The following is a 22,859-nucleotide window of genomic DNA, read 5'->3' as shown; positions in this document are numbered from 1 at the left end:
GCGGGGCCTCGGTGCGTTTCGCTTCTGTCGCTCTCCTCACAAGGTCCCCTGTGCCGAGGGTACAGGCCAGAGTGAGCGCCCCCGGTGGGCGGGGCTCCAGGACGGCGGGAACTGCAATTGGTGGATTTGAAGGTGCAGCGCGCGGGAACAGTCGATGAGGAGAGAGCCGGCCGGCGATGCGGGACGGTAAGAGGACCCCTGGCCGCATGGGATCGGGCGGGATGTGGCGAGAGCCTAGAAGAAGCCACGTCCCACGACTCTGAGGCGACTCTCTTGTGACTGCCACGGGTCCCAAGGTGAGGGACTGGTCCTTTGTATCGGGCCTGAGGCGGGGAACTTCGGCTGTGGCTGAGACGAAGAGGGCGGAGATGCTGTGTCGTGACGTCACATCCGCCCTGGTGGGGCGGGGCCTTACGTAGGGCCTGCGTCACGCTGGCTCCGCCCAGAGCGGTCAAGGGCTAAACTCAGCCTTCAGTTGCTGCTTCCCTCAGAGTTGGGTGTTTTGATTTTGGGATAACCTTGACGTCAGTCCTTTTTAGTCTCGCATGACTCCTGCTCCTGTGGCAGCTCTTAGGCGGTGTATATTTACAGGGACCTTTTTGGTCATGCTTTCATTCACTTGTTATATCTCGTGTACCTACTATATGCCAGACACTGTGCCGCGCGCAGCGAAGTAGAAAGAAATTAGCTAATCACAGGGAATCGGAAGAGTTTATTCAAGGGTTTCCAGTTTTATTGATGAGGTTGCATTCACTCCATTCCCTCTTTCTACCAGAATTCTTTAGAATGACATTTCCAAACTTTAGCCAGAATTAAGACTCTAACTGTAAAAATGCAGAAATCTCAAGCACTTCCCCCGCATTCCCCTCCCCTAGTTTAAATCGCTGGGCCCAGGAGTCTGCGTTTTAACAACCACTCCCACCTCCAGTGTTTTTGATGGGAGACGTTGGCTTGATATTGTCACTGGCTAATCCTGCCTAGGTTGTTTATCTCCTCAGGCACGGCTTCTTAGGGAGAGTATCTAATACTTTGGGACTTAGAGGAAAACAACAGAATAGGAAAAACAAGGGACCTCTTCAAGAAAATTAGAGATTCCAAGGGAACATTTCATGCAAAGATGGGCTCAATAAAGGACAGAAATGGTATGGACCTAACAGAAGCAGAAGATATTAAGAAGAGGTGGCAAGAATACACAGAAGAACTGTACAAAAAAGATCTTCACGACCAAGATAGTCACGATAATGTGATCACTGACCTAGAGCCAGACATCTTGGAATGTGAAGTCAAGTGGGCCTTAGAAAGCATCACTACTAACAAAGCTAGTGGAGGTGATGGAATTCCAGTTGAGCTATTTCAAGTCTTGAAAGATGATGCTGTGAAAGTGCTGCACTCAATATGCCAGCAGATTTGGAAAACTCAGCAGTGGCCACAGGACTGGAAGAGGTCAGTCTTCATTCCAATCCCAAAGAAAGGCAATGCCAAAGAATGCTCAAACTACCGCACAATTGCACTCATCTCACACGCTAGTAAAGTCATGCTCAAAATTCTCCAAGCCAGGCTTCAGCAGTATGTAAACTGTGAACTCCCAGATGTTCAAGCAGGTTTTAGAAAAGGCAGAGGCACCAGAGATCAAATTGCCAACATCCGCTGGATCATGGAGAAAGCAAGAGAGTTTCAGAAAAACATCTATTTCTGCTTCATTGACTATGCCAAAGCCTTTGACTGTGTCGATCACAATAAACTGTGGAACATTCTGAAAGAGATGGGAATCCCAGACCACCTGACCTGCCTCTTGAGAAACCTGTATGCAGGTCAGGAAGCAACAGTCAGAACTGGACATGGAACAACAGACTGGTTCCAAATAGGAAAAGGTGTACGTCAAGGTTGTATATTGTCACCTTGCTTATTTAACTTATATGCAGAGTACATCATGAGGAACGCTGGGCTGGAAGAAGCACAAGCTGGAATCAAGATTGCCGGGAGAAATATCAATAACCTCAGATATGCAGATGACACCACCCTTATGGCAGAAAGTGAAGAGGAACTCAAAAGCCTCTTGATGAAAGTGAAAGAGGAGAGTGAAAAGGTTGGCTTGAAGCTCAACATTCAGAAAACAAAGATCATGGCATCTGGTCCCATCACTTCATGGGAAATAGATGGAAAAACAGTGGAAACAGTGTCAGACTTTATTTTTTTGGGCTCCAAAATCACTGCAGATGCTGATTGCAGCCATGAAATTAAAAGACGCTTGCTCCTTGGAAGGAAAGTTATGACCAACCTTGATAGTATATTAAAAAGCAGAGACATTACTTTGCCAACCAAGGTCCGTCTAGTCAAGGCAATGGTTTTTCCCGTGGTCATGTATGGATGTGAGAGTTGGACTGTGAAGAAAGCTGATCGCCGAAGAATCGATGCTTTTGAACTGTGGTGTTGGAGAAGACTCTTGAGAGTCCCTTGTACCGCAAGGAGATCCAACCAGTCCATTCTAAGGGAGATCGATCCTGGGTGTTCATTGGAAGGACTGATGCTAAAGCTGAAACTGCAGTACTTTGGCCACCTCATGCGATGAGTTGACTCACTGGAAAAGACTCTGATGCTGGGAAAGGTTGGGGGCTGGAGGAGAAGGGGACGACCGAGAATGAGATGGCTGGATGGCATCACCGACTCTGTGGACATGAGTTTGAGTGAACTCCGGGAGTTGGTGATGGACAGGGAGGCCTGGCGTGCTGTGATTCATGGGGTCGCGGAGAGTCGGACACGACTGAGCGACTGAACTGAACTGAACTGAACTGATTCAACAAGTATTTCCACTAAGACAGTTCTTGGTCTGAAACTGTTGTAGATTCTAGGAAGGCAGGTGTGAATAAGACAAACATAGTTCCTCCCCTAGTGGAGCTTAATCATATAATAAATCATATGCCATTCAACAAACACTTAAATGGTAGAAATAATTCATAGCCACGATCCTTTTAGGGGAATCTCTTCTGTGTGTCCTTGTGTATCTCGTAGTCTCGGTGGAAGCGGATGAGATTGACAGACTGACTTCTTGTCGTAAACACGGCCCTCCTTACCGCCTCCTCTGTGCCTTTTCACTCTCCTCTCTGGCCTGTCTGGAGGCCTCCTTCTCCCCTTGATGGCCCCAAGGCTTTTGCACTTGCTGTTCCATCTGCCTGGAGAGCTGCTCCAACAACCAGCCACATGATTCACTCTTCCTCCCGCAAGAATTGGCTCAAATGTCACCTCAGGCCTGCTCTCCTTTCCCCTCTTCCCCCACCCATTCCCAGCCTGCTCCATAGTCACTGCTACTAGCTTCCTAATATTGCTCCCTTTTCTTCTCAGCGCTTCCACTTTTAACATTTTTTGTGATTTTCCTGTTGCCTGTCTCTCCCAGCTAGGAAGGACACTTCCTACTGGCAAGAATTTTTGTCAATTTTGGTTAAAGCTCTATCCCCTGTGCCTAAAAAAATGCCTGGCACTCATGGATACTTAGTAATTTGATACATGAATAGGTAAATGAGTGAATGATTCACTTACTATTGCTATCAAAAGATCAAAATACTCTAGCCAAGAAAGGAGAGAAAACACTAATTTTTAAAAACCTTAAATCATGTTTAAGTGTACACTTAACAGAAAATCCTCTTGTTGAAATACTGTCTGCAGAATGCCTGAAACATTCGGGTGTTTGACCTACAAATCATAATTCTGGTTAAAATTATGATGCTGAAAATTCACTAAGTTGTACTTTTGTGTTTGCTTAATACTTTGTTGTGCTGTTTTTATTTTTATTAAAGTGCCAGAGAGATGGATGAAACTCTTGCTGAGTTTTTCAGGAGGACCATCTTGAAAATCCCAATGACTGAAATGATGACAGTCCTAAAAACCTGGAATTTTTTGTCTGAAAATCAACTGCAGACCGTAAACTTTCGACAGAGAAAGGAATCTATTGTTCAGGACTTGGTTCTGCTTTGTGAGGTAACAGTGTTCAAAATGATTAACCTTGAATATCATGCTACCCTTAGGTTTTTCTCTTTCTTTCCTTTCCTTAGTCCAAAAGAGATTTAAGTAGCTCTAGGCTGTGACATGGAGAAGGCAATGGCAACCCACTCCAGTACTCTTGCCTGGAGAATCCCATGGATGGAGGAGCCTGGTAGGATACAGTCCATGGGGTCTCTAAGAGTCGGACACAACTGAGCGACTTCACTTTCACGCATTGGAGAAGGAAATGGCAACCCACTCCAGTATTCTTACCTGGAGAATCCCAGGGACAGAGGAGCCTGTTGGGCTGCCGTCTATGGGGTCGCACAGAGTCGGACACGACTGATGCGACGCAGCAGCAGCAGGCTGTGACATGAGGAGAGCTCTGTCCCACTATAGTGGGAAAGGTGCTAATTTTTAATTGGATTTTTCAACTTACAAAGAATGCTTACAAATTAGTGAGAAAAAAAAGTGAATACCAAGGGAGAAGAAACAGACAAAGAAGTTAAAATAATGAGCAGTATTCTTTTTTTAAACTATCAGATTGTCAAAGATGAAAAGATAATACTCAAATATGTTGATCAAGTTATGCAGAAAGAGACTGTCTTTGACATGTATTTATTTACTTATTTGCTTTTTATTTTAAAGTGATTTCAGGCTTTCAGAAAAGTTGCAAGTATAGTACAAAGAATTTTACTATATCCTTATACACCTAGTATACCCTTCCCTCATTCATTTTTAAATAAATATACTTTATGACCCAGCAATTCCACTTTTGGATATTTACATATATAGAAAACATAAAAAATAAGGAGGCATATATGATATTATAATTGATAAACATTTATATATCTAGTTATATATAAATGGTTAGATGTAAATAAAGATGTTAACTAGCATTATTTACGCAAAAAAAATTGGAACTAACTATACTTAGGAGATGAGATAAATGATACATCCACTTAAAAAAATATTCTTCGATCATTAAAAAGAATAAACTAGATCTTTATGTATAACATTAAAAGAAACTATATACTATGTGAACATACAAATGTGTACGTATAGAGTAGTAGTTCTCAGCGGAGATGGTTTTGCTCCCAGAAGACACGACGTCTAGAGATGTTTCTGGTTGTCTAAACTGGGAGTGGGTACTGCTGGCTTCCAGGGGATAGAGGCCAGGAATGTTCCTTTACATTCTAGGACAGCTTCCACAAGACAGATGTATCTGACTCAAAATGTCACTCAAGCCTGGTTGAGAAACGCTGGTATAGAGGAGGTCTGGAAGGATACCATTGATTGAAAAAACCAAACAGAAAAAGTGATCAATGAAGAGTAGATCGTGGGAGAACAGTTGTGAGAGCCTGTACTGGGACACGAATCAGAAGGCATATTTGTTACTTAACAGAAGAGCATAGGTGGGAGACATGTTGTCAGTACGGTATTGAGAGGGCCCTCATAGTTTGTCCTAAGCAACCCTAAAATGTGCTGTAGATGGAGTGGAACCAAACCTATCACCATTATTACTAAAAGTATTATTATATTCTCTTTCAGGAGAATCGTGCAAGTCTCAATGACGCAGCCCATTTAGACATCATTTGTAAGTCTTGGTGATTTATATTTACACTTAACCAGTCCAGTTTCATCAGAGAGGCAGTTTTGTATGTGATGGCTCAGATTTTAGAGTCAAGCTGACCTGGTTTCATATTTCAGCTCTGTCACTTACTAGTCTTGTGTCCTTTGCCAAGTCACGTCACCTTTTTCTAAGCTTCAGACTTTTCCTAAATCAAACGGACATAATAACAACCTGTATTTCACAGGATCATTGTGAGGGTTAAGAAAGATAAGACTTGAAAAGTTCTTAGCACAGTAATTGGCACATAATAAGCACATAGTAAATATTTACTAGGCTTTGTATTATTGCTAACAGAATTTGAAAATATATTTCTGAGAATTTGTTATAATCACAGTGCTGCTTGTAAGAATAATACTGACTGGACTTGCACGTGGTGTGGTCAAGGGGGTACTAAGAGACAGGCAGGCACGGCTCCGGGGTCTGCATGTGCCACTAGAAGGAAAGTGGACCCCTGACTAAGACAGTGGACATTAGAAGTGGACCAAGCTTGTCACAAAGACGATGGGTTAGTCTCGGATGTGTACTATTCAAGGAAACGTCTGCATTTGTACTTAATTCTTTGCCATTTATCATGAACTTCTGCATGGTGTTTAAAAGAATCATTATCAACAAAAAATTATATAATAATTCATCTCCATTATTATTATAACAACCTTATTCAGAGATCATTTAGCAGGCCATCTGAATTCTGAAACACAGAACCAGGGAAGAATAAGCAAGAAACAAAACCCTTTGGATGCTGTCTTTAAAGGCAGACATCACATTGTACCTGATTACACCTGTTTTAGACAAAACTAGATAATCAAGATTTCTCAGGCCATCGCCATAAACAGACTGGGATAGGGAGAGAACACCAAGGCACCAACAAAGAAAAAAACAGACGACACAGGGCAAGAAAAATCATAGTTAAAAGGCACAGCAGGTTGGTGCCCTTGAGCGCTGGAGCCCACAGTCCCTCTTTATGGGGTGCAGAGCACCTTGGTCCTAGGTCGAAAGACATGGATGCAGATGGGGGTCAGCACAGGGACCAAGTAAAGCCAGGGTGATGATGTGCTGGGACTGAGCTCAATAACTTACTGGATCCATTTTAAATCCAAGATACTCTTAAGTTTGTAACTCCTAAAGGGTGCCTTCTGTATCATACATTCATCCATTCATTCAGTCCGTCATCAAATACATATATTTAATGCCAGCCAGTACTCTTGCCTAGAAAATCCCATGGACGGAGGAGCCTGGTAGGCTGCAGTCCATGGGGTCGCGAAGAGTCGGACACGACTGAGCGACTTCCCTTTCACTTTTCATTTTCATGCATTGGAGAAGGAAATGGCAACTCACTCCAGTGTTCTTCCCTGGAGAATCCCAGGGATGGAGGAGCCTGGTGGGCTGCCGCCTGTGGGGGTCGCACAGAGTCGGACACGACTGAAGTGACTTAGCAGCAGCAGCAGCAGTGACTAGACACTGAGAATAAGATGAACAAGACTGAGTCCAGTATTCCATGTGCACAAGCAAGTGTACAAATGAACATCTAAATATATTCTGTAATGCAGTGATAAGTGCCATGAAGGAAACTAGAGCAGGGCGGGATGTTGTTATTGTTCGGTTGCTAAGTCATGTCCGACTCTTTGTGACCCCATGGACTGCAGCACACCAGGCTTCGCTGTGCTTCACCAACCCCCGGAGCTTGCTCAGACTCATGTCCATCGAGTCGGTGATGCCATCCAACCATTTCATCCTCTGTCGTCCCCTTCTCTTCCTGCCTTCAGTCTTTCCCAGCATCAGGGTCTTTTCTAATGAGTTGACTCTTCACACATCAGGTGGCCAAAGTATTGGAGCTCCAGCTTCAGCATCAGTCCTTCCAATGAATATTCAGGGTTGATATCCTTTAGGATTGACTGGTTGGATCTCTTGCAGTCCAAGGGACTCTCAAGAGTCTTCTCCAGCACCACAGTTCGAAAGCATGAATTCTTCGGTGCTCAGCCTTCTTTATGGTCCAGCTCTCATATCCATACATGACTACCGAGAAAGCCACAGTGGGATGGGGGCTTCAGTTTGGGTAAAGTGCTCAGGGAGGCCTTTCTGCATTGTGGCGTTTTAGTAGAGACCATAATGAGGTGCCCAAGGAGCTAGGAGAAGAGCAGGTCCAAAATAAGCAAAGTCGATGGAAACACCAGTGCTGGGAACACGTCATCACCGGCTTGCTGGAGAGATGCAGCACTCTGTGGAGTAGACCTGTATGGACAGAATAAATGGTCTAAGAATAAAGGCTAAATCTCTACTACGTTGAGTAATTCATTACAACTTATTTTATTGGAGTAAATTTAATCCATTGAAAATCTATATTTCAAAGAATAATCTGTATAACTTAATTTGTAAATTACTGTTATTTTCTCCACTTTCACATTATTAAAAATATGTACTTACAAGCCCATTGCTTGAAAGTTCTCTGACATGCAGTAATAAGCTCTTTCTTCCTCCCTCAGATACTCAGTTTCATCGGCACCAGAAAATTTGGGATGTTTTTCAGATGAGTAAAGGACCAGGTAATGTTTCTCTTTTTAAACCAAACACTTGTATTTGATATTTGGGCAATTTAAAAAGGAACAGCAGCATGTTCCTCTTAAGTCTCTTTTCTTTCCAAATGAAGTGATTATTACTCATGTATAGAAAAGTAAGGAATAGATTTGGTGATGCTGAGTCAGAGATACTGGCAGTGTTTGTGTGATTCGATCGTTATTGTTCTTACCTTCAGGGTCTTTGCAAATGTATTGAAAACAGTGTAGCTCCCTTGATATTTCTTGATTTTTCTTTTCACTTTGACAGGTGACGACATTGATCTTTTTGACATGGAACAATTCAAAAGTTCATTCAAGAAAATTCTTCAGAGAGCATTAAAAAATGTAAGAATAGAATTTATCTGAATTTCCATGAGATTCAATTTCACAGAACCCATGCACTTAAAATTCGTCACTACCTTGTTTTCTTAATTTGTAAGAATTTCAGTTATTAATATTCCATACTATTCTACTTAATATCAAAGACAAATTCTGCTCATTGTAAAAACTTTCTGCTCCTCTTATCTTTCAATTCAGGGGTTCTGCTTCCTCAAGAGCAGCATTGCCCGGTAGGATTCTGCATTGATGAAAATGTTGTAGATCAGAGATGTCCAGGACACAGCCAAATAGCTACATGTGGCTTCCAAGAACCTGAAGTGTGACTGGTGTGACTGAGAATCTAAAAATGTTCATCTTATTTAACAATAATGAATTTTACTTAAATGGCCCTGGGTGGCTCATGGCTGCGGTTTGGTCACTGTAGCTCGAGAGCCAAGCACCACTTTAACATCTTGTCATAGGCTGAGGTGATAGCTTTTTCATAGTCTCCCCTGCTTCATTCCCTTTCCACTTGACTCTGCCTTAGTCCTCCTTGCATAGAGGAAGACTACCAAATGCCACCAAATTCTGTCCTAGCCACCTCACTGTGCCCATCCTCTGGCACATTGGTGTTCCCTTTTGGAGCACATTTTGATTCTCAAACTCCTTGACTTGTCTCTCCATCCCTTTCAGTCCAGTTTAGTCGCTCAGTCGAGTCCAACTCTTTGCAACCCCATGAACTGCAGCACACCAGGCTTCCCTGTCCTTCACCAACTTCTGGAGCTTGCTCATCCATCAAGCCGGTGATGCCATCCAACCATCTCACCCTCTGTCATCCCCTTCTCCTCCTGACTTCAGTGTTTCCCAGCATCAGGGTCTTTTCCAATGAGTCCTTTACATCAGGTGGCCAAAGTATTGGAGTTTCAGTTTCAGCATCAGTCCTTCCAGTGAATATTCAGGGTTGAATTCCTTTAGGATTGACTGGTTTGATCTCCTTGCAGTCCAACGAACTCTCCAGAGACTTCTCCAACCCCACAGTTCAAAAGCATCAATTCTTCGGTGCTTAAATTTCTGTATGGTCCAACTCTCACATCCCTGCCTGACTACTGGAAAAACCATGGCTTTAACTAGACAGACCTTTTTTGGCAAAGTAATGTGTCTGCTTTTCAATATGCTGTCTAGATTGGTCATAGTTTTTCTTTCAAGGAGTAAGCGTCTTTTGATTTCATGGCTGCGGTCACCATCTGCAGTGATTTTGGAGGCCAAGAAAATAAAGTCTGTCACTGTTTCCATTGTTTCCCCATCTATTTGCCATGAAGTGATGGGGCCGGATGCCATAATCTTAGTTTTTTGAATGTTGAGTTTTAAGCTTTTTCATTATCCTCTTTCACTTTCATCAAGAGGCTCTTCAGTTCCTCTTTGCCTTCTGCCGTAAGGGTGGTGTCACCTCCATCCCCTTACCTCATCCATTAGTCTGGAACTGGTCCTGCTTTCTATTTATCCACCTGTCACCGAACATGTTCCCTCATCTCCTTTCTTATAGCGACCCTTCCATGTGCTGTGCATTCATCTCCTACATCCTCATCCAATTTTTCTGCTCTATTTTTCTCTGTTCTCTTTTGCATCCTTACTCCCTCCCTCTTCTGCTTCCTATTCTACTGCTTATAAACAGGCTTAATTCTCAGAGAAAATACATCTTTTCCCCAGGCTTATCCTCAAGCCCTGTTTTTTCTGCCACAAGACTCTTGGAGGGAAATATTTCTTCTTCCTGCTGTGTCCCCCACATGGAAGGAATCCCACTGGCCCCTCCCCATTGCCCCCTTCACTTGTCTCCAGCAGGAGCACGAGCTTAGCCTGAGTGAGCAGCTGCCTGCAGAGAGCACCTACTCAGGTCTACTCCTCCAAGGGCCACCTCTGCCCTGGCAGGGAGACCACTCTCAGTGGTCCTGCCAGTGACCATGAGGGCAACTCTTCCTGCTTCTGGTTTTGGTATCGGGGGGCCACTTGCCTGGAGCAAACTCCCCATTCCATTAATCACTAGTTTTTAAAACATTTTCATAACTCTTAAGACAAGTCAACCCTACCCCTACCCCCAATTATTTTTCTTTGTCAAAAATGTCCTAACCATTCCTCCAGATGAACCTTAGAATCATTTTATCAGGTTTACAAAACAAAACAAAATCTTCAGCCTTTTGAGGGGGGATGTATTTAGTTTATAAATTAATTCAAAGAAAACTGTGAACCAAATGAAGATTTCTCTTTTTTATTATTATTATTACAATTTTGTGAATAAGGTGTTATTTTGGATTATATTATTTGAAAACTCTTGTTACCATGAAATTGTGAACTCTGCAGAGGTTATAGGAGAGTCCCATCTGGACTGTCGGTATATTGCATGCACCTGCTTTTTTTTTTTTTTTTTTTTAAACAAACAGCCTCATAGGCACAGAATCCCTGGCCAGTTCTCCAGAAATGTTGTAGATATATGGTCTGGACCCTTCTGGAAGCAGCCTTCTCATGAAGCTCAAACTGACTGGCTGACTCCTCTTGCGAAACTGCAGCCAGCACACCCACCCTACTTCACCCAAAACAAGAAAGCTAGAGAGCATCTCTCTCTCTCGGGTCCAGTTCAGAGTTTATGCGCATCTTCCTTCCAGCACCTTCTCCTCACTTGACAGTCTTTCCTGTCCCTCTTTCAGGCAGCAGGGATTTCTGTTCTCTGAACCCCAGGCCACCCCTACCATGCAAGGAGAAAAAGCGTCTGAAACACTCACATTTCCTCCTACTTTGATGCCCTTGTATTTCAGCTGTTAGATCTCTTCTTATCTCTACCATGGTTTGAAAGATTTTGCCTCGTGAATGAATTTCAGGCACACTAGCAGGGGCTGGTGGAGAAGGAAATGGCAACCCAGCCCAGTGCTCTTGCCTGGAGAACCCCACAGAGCCTGGCATGCTACAGTCCATGGGGTCGCAAAGAGTCAGACACGACTTAGTGACTGAACAGCAGCAACGGCCTGGGGCTGGGGGGACAAAGGAGCTTTTTTACTGGTCACATCTGTCCTGCTTGAAAGGCCAGCCGGAGAGTGACATGCTGTGTGCGCTGCAGGTTTTAGATGAGGATAAACAGGTAAAGGCCTTGGGTCTTCTCCGTCTGCCCCATCCCTCTACTCTGAGCTGACCAGCATGTCCTCATCCCTTTCCTCAACCAACTGAGGTCTCCTGGCTTATCTTTACCTTCCTCTGCATAACTTAACTAGTGGCTAGATAACCCCATTTTCCCAAAGGCTGATGATAGTGACATCGTGCCAAGTAGTATCTCCCGGTGCCCAGGACTGAAGAGTGACTCACCGGCTGCTCTAGGACAGGTGTCTTCACCTTTTTGTGGCAATGATGCTTTCGCTATTAGTGAAGCTTATGGACCACTTCTCAGAAGTGTGTTTTTAAATGCTGTAAAATAAAATCTACAGAACCACAGGGGAAACAAATGATACTAAAAATACAATTACTGTAAAGGCATTAAGATGGCAAACTGTGATACATTAATGCATGTGCTTCTTTATTAACACAATAAGTGATCTCATAATGTGTCTAAGAACAACTAGCTTCAAAGTGCTAATAAGTGTAAATGATGTTCTTGAGGCCCAAGCAACAACTGTAATGTGATAAAAATACTTGAGATTTCTGTGGACAACAAAATAACATCCTAAAATTTTACTGTCTTGATGCCTACTTTCACAATTGAAGGAGATGCTAAATTTCACTTACAAATAAGGGATTGAACTCGGGTGTCCTACATTTCAGGCAGATTCTTTACTGTCTGAGCCATCAGGGAGGCCCACAAGTAAAGATGAAATATCCTCCCCACCAAGTCCATAAATGCCCTGAATTCTAACCGTTGACTTCAGGTTAAGAACTCCTGCCCAGAACCACGGGGAAGAGAAGCTGGTATGAGAGGGTACAGAAAGCGTAACTGGGGAGTGCTGGGTGAAGTGTGTTGTGTGTGTGTGAGAGAGAGAGAGAGAGGATTAACTGCACATCTTATCAGATAAAACTCTTCAAAATAGAAAGTTCTTGGGAAAACTTACAAAGAGACAAACTAAAAACTATGTTTCAGTTGTAAAAAGGTATCCCATTTTCTGTCCCTTTCTACTATTTTTTTCAGGACAAAGCCCAAGAAATTATTGAAAATTTGTGATGTCATACACCAATTGTGGGATTTAAATTTTTTTTTCCTTCCAAAAGACTTTGCAAGCAACCATAAAACGCTTTTCCAGAGATTTCCCAAATCACTGTAATGAGAAGTAGGAGAAAAACTGCCAGATTTCAGCCAGACAGTGACATCCTTCACCCCTAAAAAGCATCAGTTGTTGGTGCAACATAATATGTTAATTAGGGAACTTATGTTTTGTTTTTTTTTTTAAATAAGGTTACAGTCAGCTTCAGAGACGCCGAGGAGAACTCGGTATGGATTCGAATTGCCTGGGGAACACAGTATAAAAAGCCAAACCAGTATAAACCTGCTTACGTGGTATACTATTCCCAAACTCCATATGCCTTCACTTCGTCCTCCCAACTGAAAAGCAATCTACCCCTTCTGGGTCAGGTATGGAACCAACTACTATAAGCGATAGTACTGTTGTTGTTCAGTTGCTCAGTTGTGTCCATGGACCGCAGCATGCCAGGCTTCCCTGTCCTCCACTGTCTCCTGGAGTTTGCTCAAGTGCACGTCCCTAGAGTCGGTGATGCCATCTACCCATCTCATCCTCTGCCGCCCTCTTCTTCTGCCTTCACTCTTTCCCAGCATCAGGGTCTTTTCCAATGAGTCAGCTCTTGTGTTATCCTTATCTCAGGGCCATGCAGGTTTAAACTCCTCAATATCATTTGATGTAAAATACCACTCATAATTCTGAATCTCCTAAAATAAGGAGCAGGAAGTACTATTATTATGCAAGTGAGAGTACGGCATCAACATTGGTTTAGAACTCTTCATTACTGTCTCAAAATCAAGAAGTAATGCACAATCGAGGTAAAAATCCAACCAACTAAGTCTCTAAACAATCTTTTAAGACTTCATACCCTTTTTTCCCAGTCCCACTCACCCAAAGTAACTGCTTTTAACAGTTTTGCTGGTTCCTTTCGGAAGATGTTTTATTACAGAAACCAGAGTGGTACAGAGGGTCTATAATTTGCTTTTTCTATTTGCATTTTTGTATGGCAGTGTCACTGTAGTATTAACAACTAGTCATCAAAAATGGTAACTTTTGAGTATCCATCCTTTATTCTTAACTCTCACCTTCAGTTCAGTTCAATCGCTCAGTCGTGTCCGACTCTTTGCGACCCCAACTCTCACCTTAATTTATCATAATTCCTAACTTTAAACAGGATCACTCTGGGTTTTCCCTGGCAGTCCAGTGGTTAAGACTCCGTACTTCCACTGCAGGGGGCATGGGTTCAATCCCTGGTTGGGGAACTAATATCCTGCCTGCTGTGTAGTTTGACTAAAAAAAAATTTTTTTTAACTAAAAAAAAAAAATAGGATCTCTTATCTAAAAATGGTACAAAAGACCTTGCCTTTCTGAGGATCTTAATGCCACTAGCCACTGTTTTTGTTTATCAAGCTGAGTAACAGACCATGAGATTTAATTGTTCTGGATTTCTTTTCACTTTTAAGTAGAAATTATTCACTGATTACAACTCCTACGTTTTTTCTGAACAAGTATTATAAATACAAGGATGGACACAGTAATGCTATTAATAATCTTGCTAATTTTCACTTCAAGGCACTGACAGTTGCTAGTAAACACCATCACATTGTGAAAATGGACCTCAGAAGCCGGTATTTGGACTCTCTTAAGACTATTGTTTTTAAACAGTATAATCAGGTGAGCCCATCAGTGACTCTATTTAAAGCTGAGTCTTCATTTTCTCTTTCATGTGTAAATTGAGCATATGGGAAAGTCTACCTCCAACAACAGGAGATCACATCAGATGTTCCTGAAATGGAGAAAGTTTTCAGCAAACATGATAGGAAATAAGATCTCACTTTCATCTTTTCATAATTGTATTGTGTTTATACTGCCCATTGGTCACTGGAGTGTATATTATAGGCCCCCTATTTCCTAATCAGCTATTCCAGTCAGAACTTATTTTCTCTTCAGAGTAACTTGACATTATCTTTTGAAGCTGATTATATTATTCTGTTATGCAAAAGAGCAGAATTTTTGTCCCACTAGTCAAGTAAGTGATACAGGGATTAAAAGTAAAAGAGGAAGGATTGGTTTATGAATTCCCACAGTTCGTTTATTTGTCAAGATTTTTTGAGTGTATTGACAGAAAACAACAAAATTCTGTTAATCAATTATCCTTCAATAAAAAAAATTTTTTTTAAGGTTTTATTAACACCTTTTAGCTATTTACTTTTCACTTGGCAAACATGAAAGATTTTTAATACTGAATTTTACTGAGGGCAAATTAATGGTAATTTGTTTGAGCTTCAGTAAAATGAGCTCTGCATTTGAATGTTAAAAAAAAAAAAATTATTTGAGTGTGGACCTTCCCTAGCAGTTCAGTGGTTAAGACTTCACTTCCAAAGCAATGGGCATGGGTTCAATCCCTGGTCAGGAAACTAAGATTCCACATGCCATGTTGTGTGAGTCAAAAAAATAAAAAATGTTCCTGGTCAAATATCAAGGCATATTATACTGGGCCAATTTGGTACAAAGGGTATAACCATAATTTCTCATAACTTCATGAGGTGTGTCTAGTGTACTAGGAGTAAACCAAAAAAAAAAAAAACTATTAAAAAATATTATTTGAATGTATTATTTTCCTTTTAATGATAATGGATCTAGCCTTGCTCCAAGGCTCAGGGTTGTTGTTGGGTTTTTTTCCCCCTCTGCCTGGCATCTGTGTGCTCATATGTTCAGACTCCTATAGAATTGTTAAGACTGTATATCTTTGAGCCCCTAGGTATGTTCCACTTATGTATTTTCATCTGTTCTAAGTAGAAAGAAGTGATGGCTTTCTGCAAGCTCCTCTTTAAGGAAAACAAGCTTAACATTAAGAAGTTGCATACATATATGTTCCCATATGTAAAATAGATAGCCAGTGGGAATTTGCTGTTAGGATGCAGGCAGCTCACACCCGGTGCTCTGTGTCAACATGAAGAGGTGGGAGGGGTGGGAGGTGGAAGGGAGGTTCAGGAGGGAAGGGACATATGTGTACCCATGGCTGATTCATGTTGATGTATGGCAGAAACCAGCACAATAATGATTTTCCCCCTGAGCACCTTCCCTCTTACCTACCAGCCACCTACCAAATTGCTATTAATATCAACAGTTCTGCTATGATCAGTTGCATTTCTAGAAAAACTCGTCAAACACTTGATTATAAAAACAGTGCCTTCAGTGGGGGAAAGTGAGTGGAGGAGTATGGGAGATTTAGACAGCAGGAAAGTTATTTTTCTGTAAGCAATGTCAGTGAGCTTTTTTTTCACAGTTACAAAGACATGAAGCTGCAACATGACACTGTAAAGGCTGCCTTTGATTTCTCTAGCTTTTGGCTCAGCAGCTATAGTTCTTCCAGATACACTTTTATGTTAACAAGGTACAGAGTTCCTCAGACAAAGCAGCCTTGTTGCTGGCCCCAGCAGTGTCTGTCAATATCGCTGTAGGAGAAATGCTCAACTTAGTCTGCATAGGGCCTCAAATATCTGTGTTGGGAATAACGAAAGATAAGGTTTGCCATACTTCTGTGCACTAAAACCAATTAATATCTATACTTTGAGGTGATAAAATTAGGGAAGCATTCACTTTTCTCTGTTTTCTTTTTCCTAGAGCTTTGAAACTCACAACTCTACTACATCTCTACAAGAAAGAAGCCTTGGGCTAGATATAAATAGTATGTGTATTTTAAGATAAAAACTGAAATTTGGAAGGACATTCCTTTTCAGATTTCTCTCACCCAGTAAAACATTTCTGTACCAGGATTGTGATTCAAAAGTATCACCTGTTTTCATAAAACTGAAAAGTAAATTTCTGTTGAAGTGGGGAAGCTAAGCTAATATAGGTCTCTTTAGAATTTGCTAGAATGGTATCTAATCATAATCACAATCAAAACAAAAAATTAAATAATTTAACTGAGCATTTCTTCTGTGCCAGGCACCATACTGAAGTGTTTATACGTATCATTTCCTTAATCTTCACAGCAGTCCCATGAACAAGCTCTTTTCATTAGAAAAGAGGGGTAGAAAACTGGGTTTCAGAAAGGTTTAGTAACTTGCTGAGCAGAATCACATAACTAGGAATCAGCAAAGCCAGAAGAAAAAATCGAATCTGAGCCTGGAGCCCACGATCTTAATGCATTGGGTAAATTACTTCCCAAGTACTTTATTGCACTTCGCGGGTATTTCACGTTTTACACATTGCAGGTTTGTGGCCACCCTGTATTGAGCAAACCTGTGGGCACCATTTTTCCAGTAGCACTGGCGCAGGTCCCTTCTCTGTCACAGTTCCTCACAATGTTTCAGACGTTTTCATTTTTGTTACAGTGATCAGTGATCTTTGATGTTACTATTGTAAACAACTTACTGAAGGCTCAGATGATGGTCAGCATTTTTTAGCAATAGTTTCTAATTAAGCCATGTATATTGTCCTTTTAGACATAATACTGTTGCACACCATAACAGACCACAGTACGATATAAACATAACTTTCATATGCACTGGGAAACCAAAACACTCATGTGAGTCACTTCATTACAGTGGTAGAGAACTGTACCCACTTATTTCTCAGATGTGCCTGTAATCAGAATTGTGACCATATCACCATTCATAGTTGACATCAGTCCATCCATAGGAAACCCAAGAAAATAAAATATGAAACTACTAATGCGGATCAGAAAGTTCAAAAAAGTGGTGGGGTATAATGTACTATAAAAATGGAAATGTTCCTCTTTCTTGGCAGTGACTTAGCAGTAAAATGAAATGGTACAGCCATTATGAAGTAAACCATGACTTTCCAGTGGCATAAGAACTGCTATTGATTTCATCTTAAGTAAAGAAAGCAGGGTACAAAATTGTGTATATTTTATAAACCCAGCCTTAAAAATACGTATCTCTTTATTCACTGAAAAAAAGGGTTAGACAAATGTATTAAAATGTTAACAGTGTTTATCTTGGTAGGATTATGGGTGATTTTTATCTTCTTTCTTATCAGCCTATATTTCTAACTTTCTACTTTGTAAGAAATTACTACAATCAAGTGAAAAAGCAGTAAATGTTACTTCAAAATTATATGAGCAAGTTGAAGGATTAGGAATGAAAGGATGATACTTTGTGGATGAAATACATTCCTAACAGCTGGTTTCTCTTAAAATCTTCCATCTATAGTGAATTCGAGGATCATTCATGAAAACAAAGTAGAAAAAGAAAGAGTGCAGAGAGTGACTCAAGAAATTTTTGGAGACTATCCTCAGCCAAGACTAGAATTTGCCCAATATAAGGTAGGACGTTGCTATAAACTAACTACAAGTTATCGATATTTTTTAAAAAGAACTAAAAAAACTAATTTTTCAAGTGGAAAACAATTCAAAGAAACTTATGTCATTCATTTGTCACTTTAATTTTGTATAATTTATGAGTTAAATTATTTCTTTATCGTATTTAGTAAGTTCCTCTGTTGCAAAGGACAACCTTTGGAAATTTTGAATTTGCCTTTTCATTTCACCTTTTATATTAATCTAGTTATGTGTAACCAGCTGTGATCTATATTTTTGAGGAAAAAAAAGTGTATCCTTCTAGCCCATCCACACCTAGAACAGTGTTTGTACATGGTCAGTGCTCATAAATACTTATTGGACAAAAGATTGAAGAAATCAGTCATTATATAGCCCAGTTGGCATCACATAGGGAAAAAAACAGTAGCCTGCGAACCTGGCTCATTCCAGAAGTCACTGCCCACCAGGAAAGCCAGGTCGGGGGCAAGCCCTTGGCTACCATTAGCAAAATTCAAGATTTATATCATGACCATCCTAATCTAATACTCATATTCATATTCATAACACTCTCCTCCCTTCAAACCTTCCAATAAAATTCTTCCTGCTTAGAATTTTCTACATCTACAAGCCACACTTGAAGTCTACCAGTGATCTGCTTAGTCAGGCCCAACACCTGTTTGATTTGGTCTGTTTTTAGTGGGAAAAGTTGATTTAACACCTTTCAAGTTAAGTTCCCTGAATGGCGGGTTTTAACCCAGTTCTTTTAAATATACCCTAAGATAGTCATTCTCCAAGTGTGGTCTCTGGGTCAGCAGCATCACCATCACCTGGGAATGGGTAAGAAATGCAGGTTCTTGGCCCCCCATAATCCTACTGGATAGGGGACTCTGGAGGTAGGTCCCAATCATCTGTTTTCACAAGCCCACAAGCTGATTCTGCATAGAGAACCGCTAATCTAGGACACATAAGATTTAATCCACAAAACTTCCCTTTATACACATCTGAGAATGTGTCTATTCTATAAGTCACGGTACATATTTATTCATACCTGCTACTGAATTTCCCCTACCTCTTCTATTTTGAAAAAAGCCAAACCTTTAGGAAACATGCACGAATACTTCAATGAGCATCCATTTCCCCTTTGCTTCAAAATGCACTCATTGTTAACATCTTGCCACATTTGCTTTCTTTTCTCTTTCTTTCTTCTGAACCATTTGAATTAGCTGCAGACATTACTCACCCTCTGCATTGCTTCAAGCATGAGTACTTCAGCATTCTGCCTCTAAATTTTAAGAATCATTTTAAGCAAAAAGAAAAAAGTTGAAGTTAGAATCTAAGAGCCAAGTACCTATTGAAGTAGCAATACTTGGATATTTGATGATATGAGGAACTGTTATTAATTTTCTTAGGTGTGCTAATGTTGTGGAGGTGAAGTTTAGAAAAAATCCTTTTTAGGTATATATCAATATATTTACAAGCAGGATACTATGGTGTCTTGGATTTGCTTCAGAATAATCCAGTGGATACAGGCAGTAGGGAACAGGAGGTGGGGTAATAGATGGAACAAGATTGGTGGTTGTTCCAGCTGGGTGATACATACAGAGGGACTCCTTACTCTCTGCTCCTTCTGTATGTTTCTTAAATTTTCTATAATAAGTTAAATTGTGGTAGTGATCCGAAACGCATGAGATTTTTTTACATTGAGATGACAGATTACAAAAAGTAGTGCTCATTTTCCATTAAGAATATAAACCTAATGCTCAAGTAAAGGACATCCCAGGGCAGGGTCTCCTGCGTGTCAGGCACTGTGCACCCTCGGCATTTTGTGTGAGATATTGCTGATATCCTGGTTTCCCCCAGTGTTTGCAATTAGCAATTTAAATGGTTCCTACTCCCATTCATCCGTGTTTCTTGATAACAAGATTTAGTGAAACACATAATCCTGTCTCTTTATATTTTGCCATTGCAATTGATGCATTTAATAGTCATTTATAAATATACCTGATGACAGCTTGAAACAAAATTCAAAAGTGACTTAAACGGGGGCATCCTGGCTGAGAGAGAAGAGCCCCTCCGGTGCCTGGTAAAGTTCTCTAGCCCGCATCTTCTGGAAGCACTAAAATCCCTGGCCCCAGCTGGTAAGTGGTCAGCTTATTTCACCAGTGGGAATTAACAACACACTACATTGGACCCTCTCTATGCTGACTAATTGCCTCTCAACTTTCTCATGGCTCCAGCCTGCTATTCCGTTATGCCTCGTTTTGAAAATATTCTGTTTCACTTAACGAGGGTCCATGATCCACCCTCTAATCTAGGCCATTTTTAAATGTTTCATTTTGATGAAACATTTAAATGATGTTTCATTTTGTTTTCTTTTTTTTTTTAATTTTAGGTATTGCAGATGTACCACTTTCTCCACTGCTCACTTGCATACCCAATAAGGGAAAGAATTATTTTAAAATTAGAGATAAATAAGCTATATGTGGTTTTTGTAAGCACAGCATCCTTGACTGTATTGCATATGAATTTTAGTTAATGACTGGCTGGAGAGCTTCTATCTACAAAACTTGTTTTAGAAATTCATCCTTGATATTGAAGATTTGGAAATGTTCAATGTAATTCTTGGGACTGATTCTTTCCTCCTGCTGCAAAGCATAGCAGTCACGGGACTAAGATGTGACAAGATGTCTTTTCTCTCACTCTTGTCTCTCCTCAACCCCAGAGAGGTCTGGTTCCATTTGCTGGTTCCCAAGGATTTTCTCTTAAGCCTTGGATCACAGAAAGAAGCACCAAGAAACTATAACAAACTCAAAATTTTCTAAGAGAAGCATAAAATTGGTCCATTCAAAGGGCACAGTTGGGCCCATTAAGTTATTATTGCAGGAGGTAGCCTACAAATTGGAGAAGGAAATGGCAATCCACTCCAGTGTTCTTGCCTGGAGAATCCCAGGGATGGGGGAGCCTGGTGGGCTGCCATCTATGGGGTTGCACACAGTTGGACATGACTGAAGTGATACAGCAGCAGCAGCCTACAAGGTGATTAAGTTATATAAAATAATGATTTCATTGTAAATATGATATTTCTCATAATCTATTTTATCACACATATGGCATTCAAACTGACTGATAATATTACAATTTGTAAATAAAGATATTTAAAAACTGGTACATCAGTCACTTTTGGTGAAAATCCTTCAGTGATCATCACTAAATCACATGTCCTTTTATAATAACACTTTAAAACATAGTACCTATCTTGATCCACAAAGGATTTGGTATTAAAACAACATATGTTACAATTATGACAGAATTAAAAGTGAGGAAATCTGGGCAAATGAAGGACAGAAAAAGAAACAGGAGGACAAAACTAGAGGTAAGATTACCGCTGGGCTTCCCTGGTGGCTCAGTGGTAAAGAATCTGCCTGCAATGCCAGAAACCTGTGTTTGATCCCTGGGTCAGGAAGATCCCCTGGAGAAGGAAATGGCAACCCACTCCAGTATTCTTCCCTGGAGAATTCCATGGACAGAGAAGCCTGGCGGGCTGCAATCCATGAGGTCACAAAGAGTCGGACACAACTGAGCGACTAACACTAACTAACACAGGCTGTCAGACTCTAGTCAGCCCTTTTGGCACACAGTACTTCTAAAATCAGAATTAGTTACTCTGGTGGGCAAAACAGTACCCTTCTCAAAGATGTCCACATCCTAGTCCCTGGAATATATAAACCCGTTACTTTGCAGATGGGGAAGTTATCCCAGGTTTCCTGGAAGGACCCAATGTAATCACTAGGTCCTCAAAAGTTGGAAAAGAAATAGAAGGGAGCAGAGGGAGATGTGAGTACTGAAGAAATCCGAGTGATGTGAAGAGGGCGCGACTCACCATTAATGGCTGAGAAGCTGGACAAAGCAAGTAAACAAGATTCTTCCACAGAGCCTCCAGAAGAAATGCAGCCAGGCCCACACCTTGATCTTCACCTAGTAGACTTACTTCAGACTTCTGACCTCCAGAACTGTGAGTAACAAACTGTTTCAGGTCACCAAATGTGTGGTACCTTGTTCCTGGAGCAGAAGAAAACAAACAGAGCTGCTAATATATTAAAAAGTTGGGAATTTTCACATAAAAATCTTGAAAAATAAACATGGCAATACCAAAGACTGGTAGCAGCTGCCCTGGTTAGGCTAGATCTCATTTCCCTGGGGTCCTCATCCCTCCCTTTTACCTACACCTAGCCTCCTACACTCATTTACTTGACCTATCAGGTCCCTCTTCCTACTTCGTTTTTGGAACCCTGCCCTGAGATACACTGTCTCCCAAATAGTAATCAGATTTCACCAGTTAAAATACAGGCAAGTAAATCTACCCTGGCTAAAATAATTAACTGTCAATTATAACTTCTTTCGTTTGTATAACGTGACCTCAGGCTAGTTACTTGCCTCTGCAGATGAGGAAGAACTCATAGTACGTACCCGCGAGGGCTGTTTTGAGGACAAAATGAGATACTGGATGAAAGGTGCATTCCCCCGTGTCTGGTAAACAGATCATTGTAATTAACAAAGTTCGGCCTCTGCTGCTCTTGAACACCTGGTTTATTTCTAATCTTTGGGAAGTAAAGTTCCCGAACGCACTGATTTTTCTTATATCCAACTTTTGCCCGAGGTTCAGATTTCTAGGAAGGCGAATGAGGCTCAGAGGGACCTACACATCCTACCTGTTCCCAGGACCCCCTGTGAAGTTTCACACCCCGCCCGCCTCACCTGGCGGCGCTCCGCCGCAGACGCGCCCTCGGCTTCCGGCAGGGGGCGCCGCCGCCGCCCGGGCTCCGCCGGATGCTAATAAGGCCCCGCCCCCTGCCGGAAGTCGCTGCAGCGGGAGGCGGGGCCGGCTG

General features: G+C 41.4%; 1 protein-coding gene and 1 long non-coding RNA gene across 3 annotated transcripts; one reads left to right on the top strand and one right to left on the bottom strand.

The window, feature by feature from the left end:
* Positions 1-21: 21 nt before the first annotated feature.
* On the top strand, positions 22-21,328 carry CENPN (centromere protein N). Of its 2 annotated transcripts, none has more exons than XM_055413070.2 (11): positions 22-186; positions 3,792-3,972; positions 5,527-5,572; positions 8,089-8,148; positions 8,429-8,505; positions 12,905-13,081; positions 14,259-14,360; positions 16,314-16,377; positions 17,867-17,979; positions 19,985-20,111; positions 20,366-21,328. In XM_055413070.2, the coding sequence occupies exons 1-11, from the start codon at positions 155-157 to the stop codon at positions 20,446-20,448; spliced, it is 1,062 nt and encodes a 353-aa protein (XP_055269045.1). In that variant the 5' UTR covers positions 22-154; the 3' UTR covers positions 20,449-21,328. The 2 variants fall into 2 exon arrangements, with proteins under 2 accessions (XP_055269045.1, XP_055269046.1); XM_055413071.2 differs by having other exon boundaries at positions 117-296.
* LOC129547241 (uncharacterized) lies at positions 5,950-22,853 on the bottom strand. Its single transcript, XR_008684042.2, has 3 exons — positions 22,729-22,853; positions 21,854-22,032; positions 5,950-7,837 (listed from the first exon to the last, which is right to left on the bottom strand). It is a non-coding gene; the product is annotated as an uncharacterized LOC129547241 (long non-coding RNA).
* Between the last annotated feature and the right edge of the window lie 6 nt (positions 22,854-22,859).

The sequence above is a fragment of the Moschus berezovskii genome, chromosome 22 (genome assembly GCF_049115385.1).
Source record: "Moschus berezovskii isolate FMDL1 chromosome 22, NW_MosBer_1.0, whole genome shotgun sequence".
In the NCBI taxonomy this organism is placed as follows: Eukaryota; Metazoa; Chordata; class Mammalia; order Artiodactyla; family Moschidae; genus Moschus; species Moschus berezovskii.
The sequence above is the reverse complement of the archived record's forward strand: the minus strand, read 5'-3'. Positions and strand labels throughout refer to the sequence as shown.

Bases quoted from the DNA above. Each gene is read 5' to 3' on its own strand.
- CENPN (XM_055413070.2), top strand. From the start codon at position 155: ATGAGGAGAGAGCCGGCCGGCGATGCGGGACG. The intron at 187-3,791 runs GTAAGAGGACCC...TTTTTATTAAAG, and splicing joins CCGGCCGGCGATGCGGGACG to TGCCAGAGAGATGGATGAAA. The intron at 16,378-17,866 runs GTATGTGTATTT...TTCCATCTATAG, and splicing joins CCTTGGGCTAGATATAAATA to TGAATTCGAGGATCATTCAT.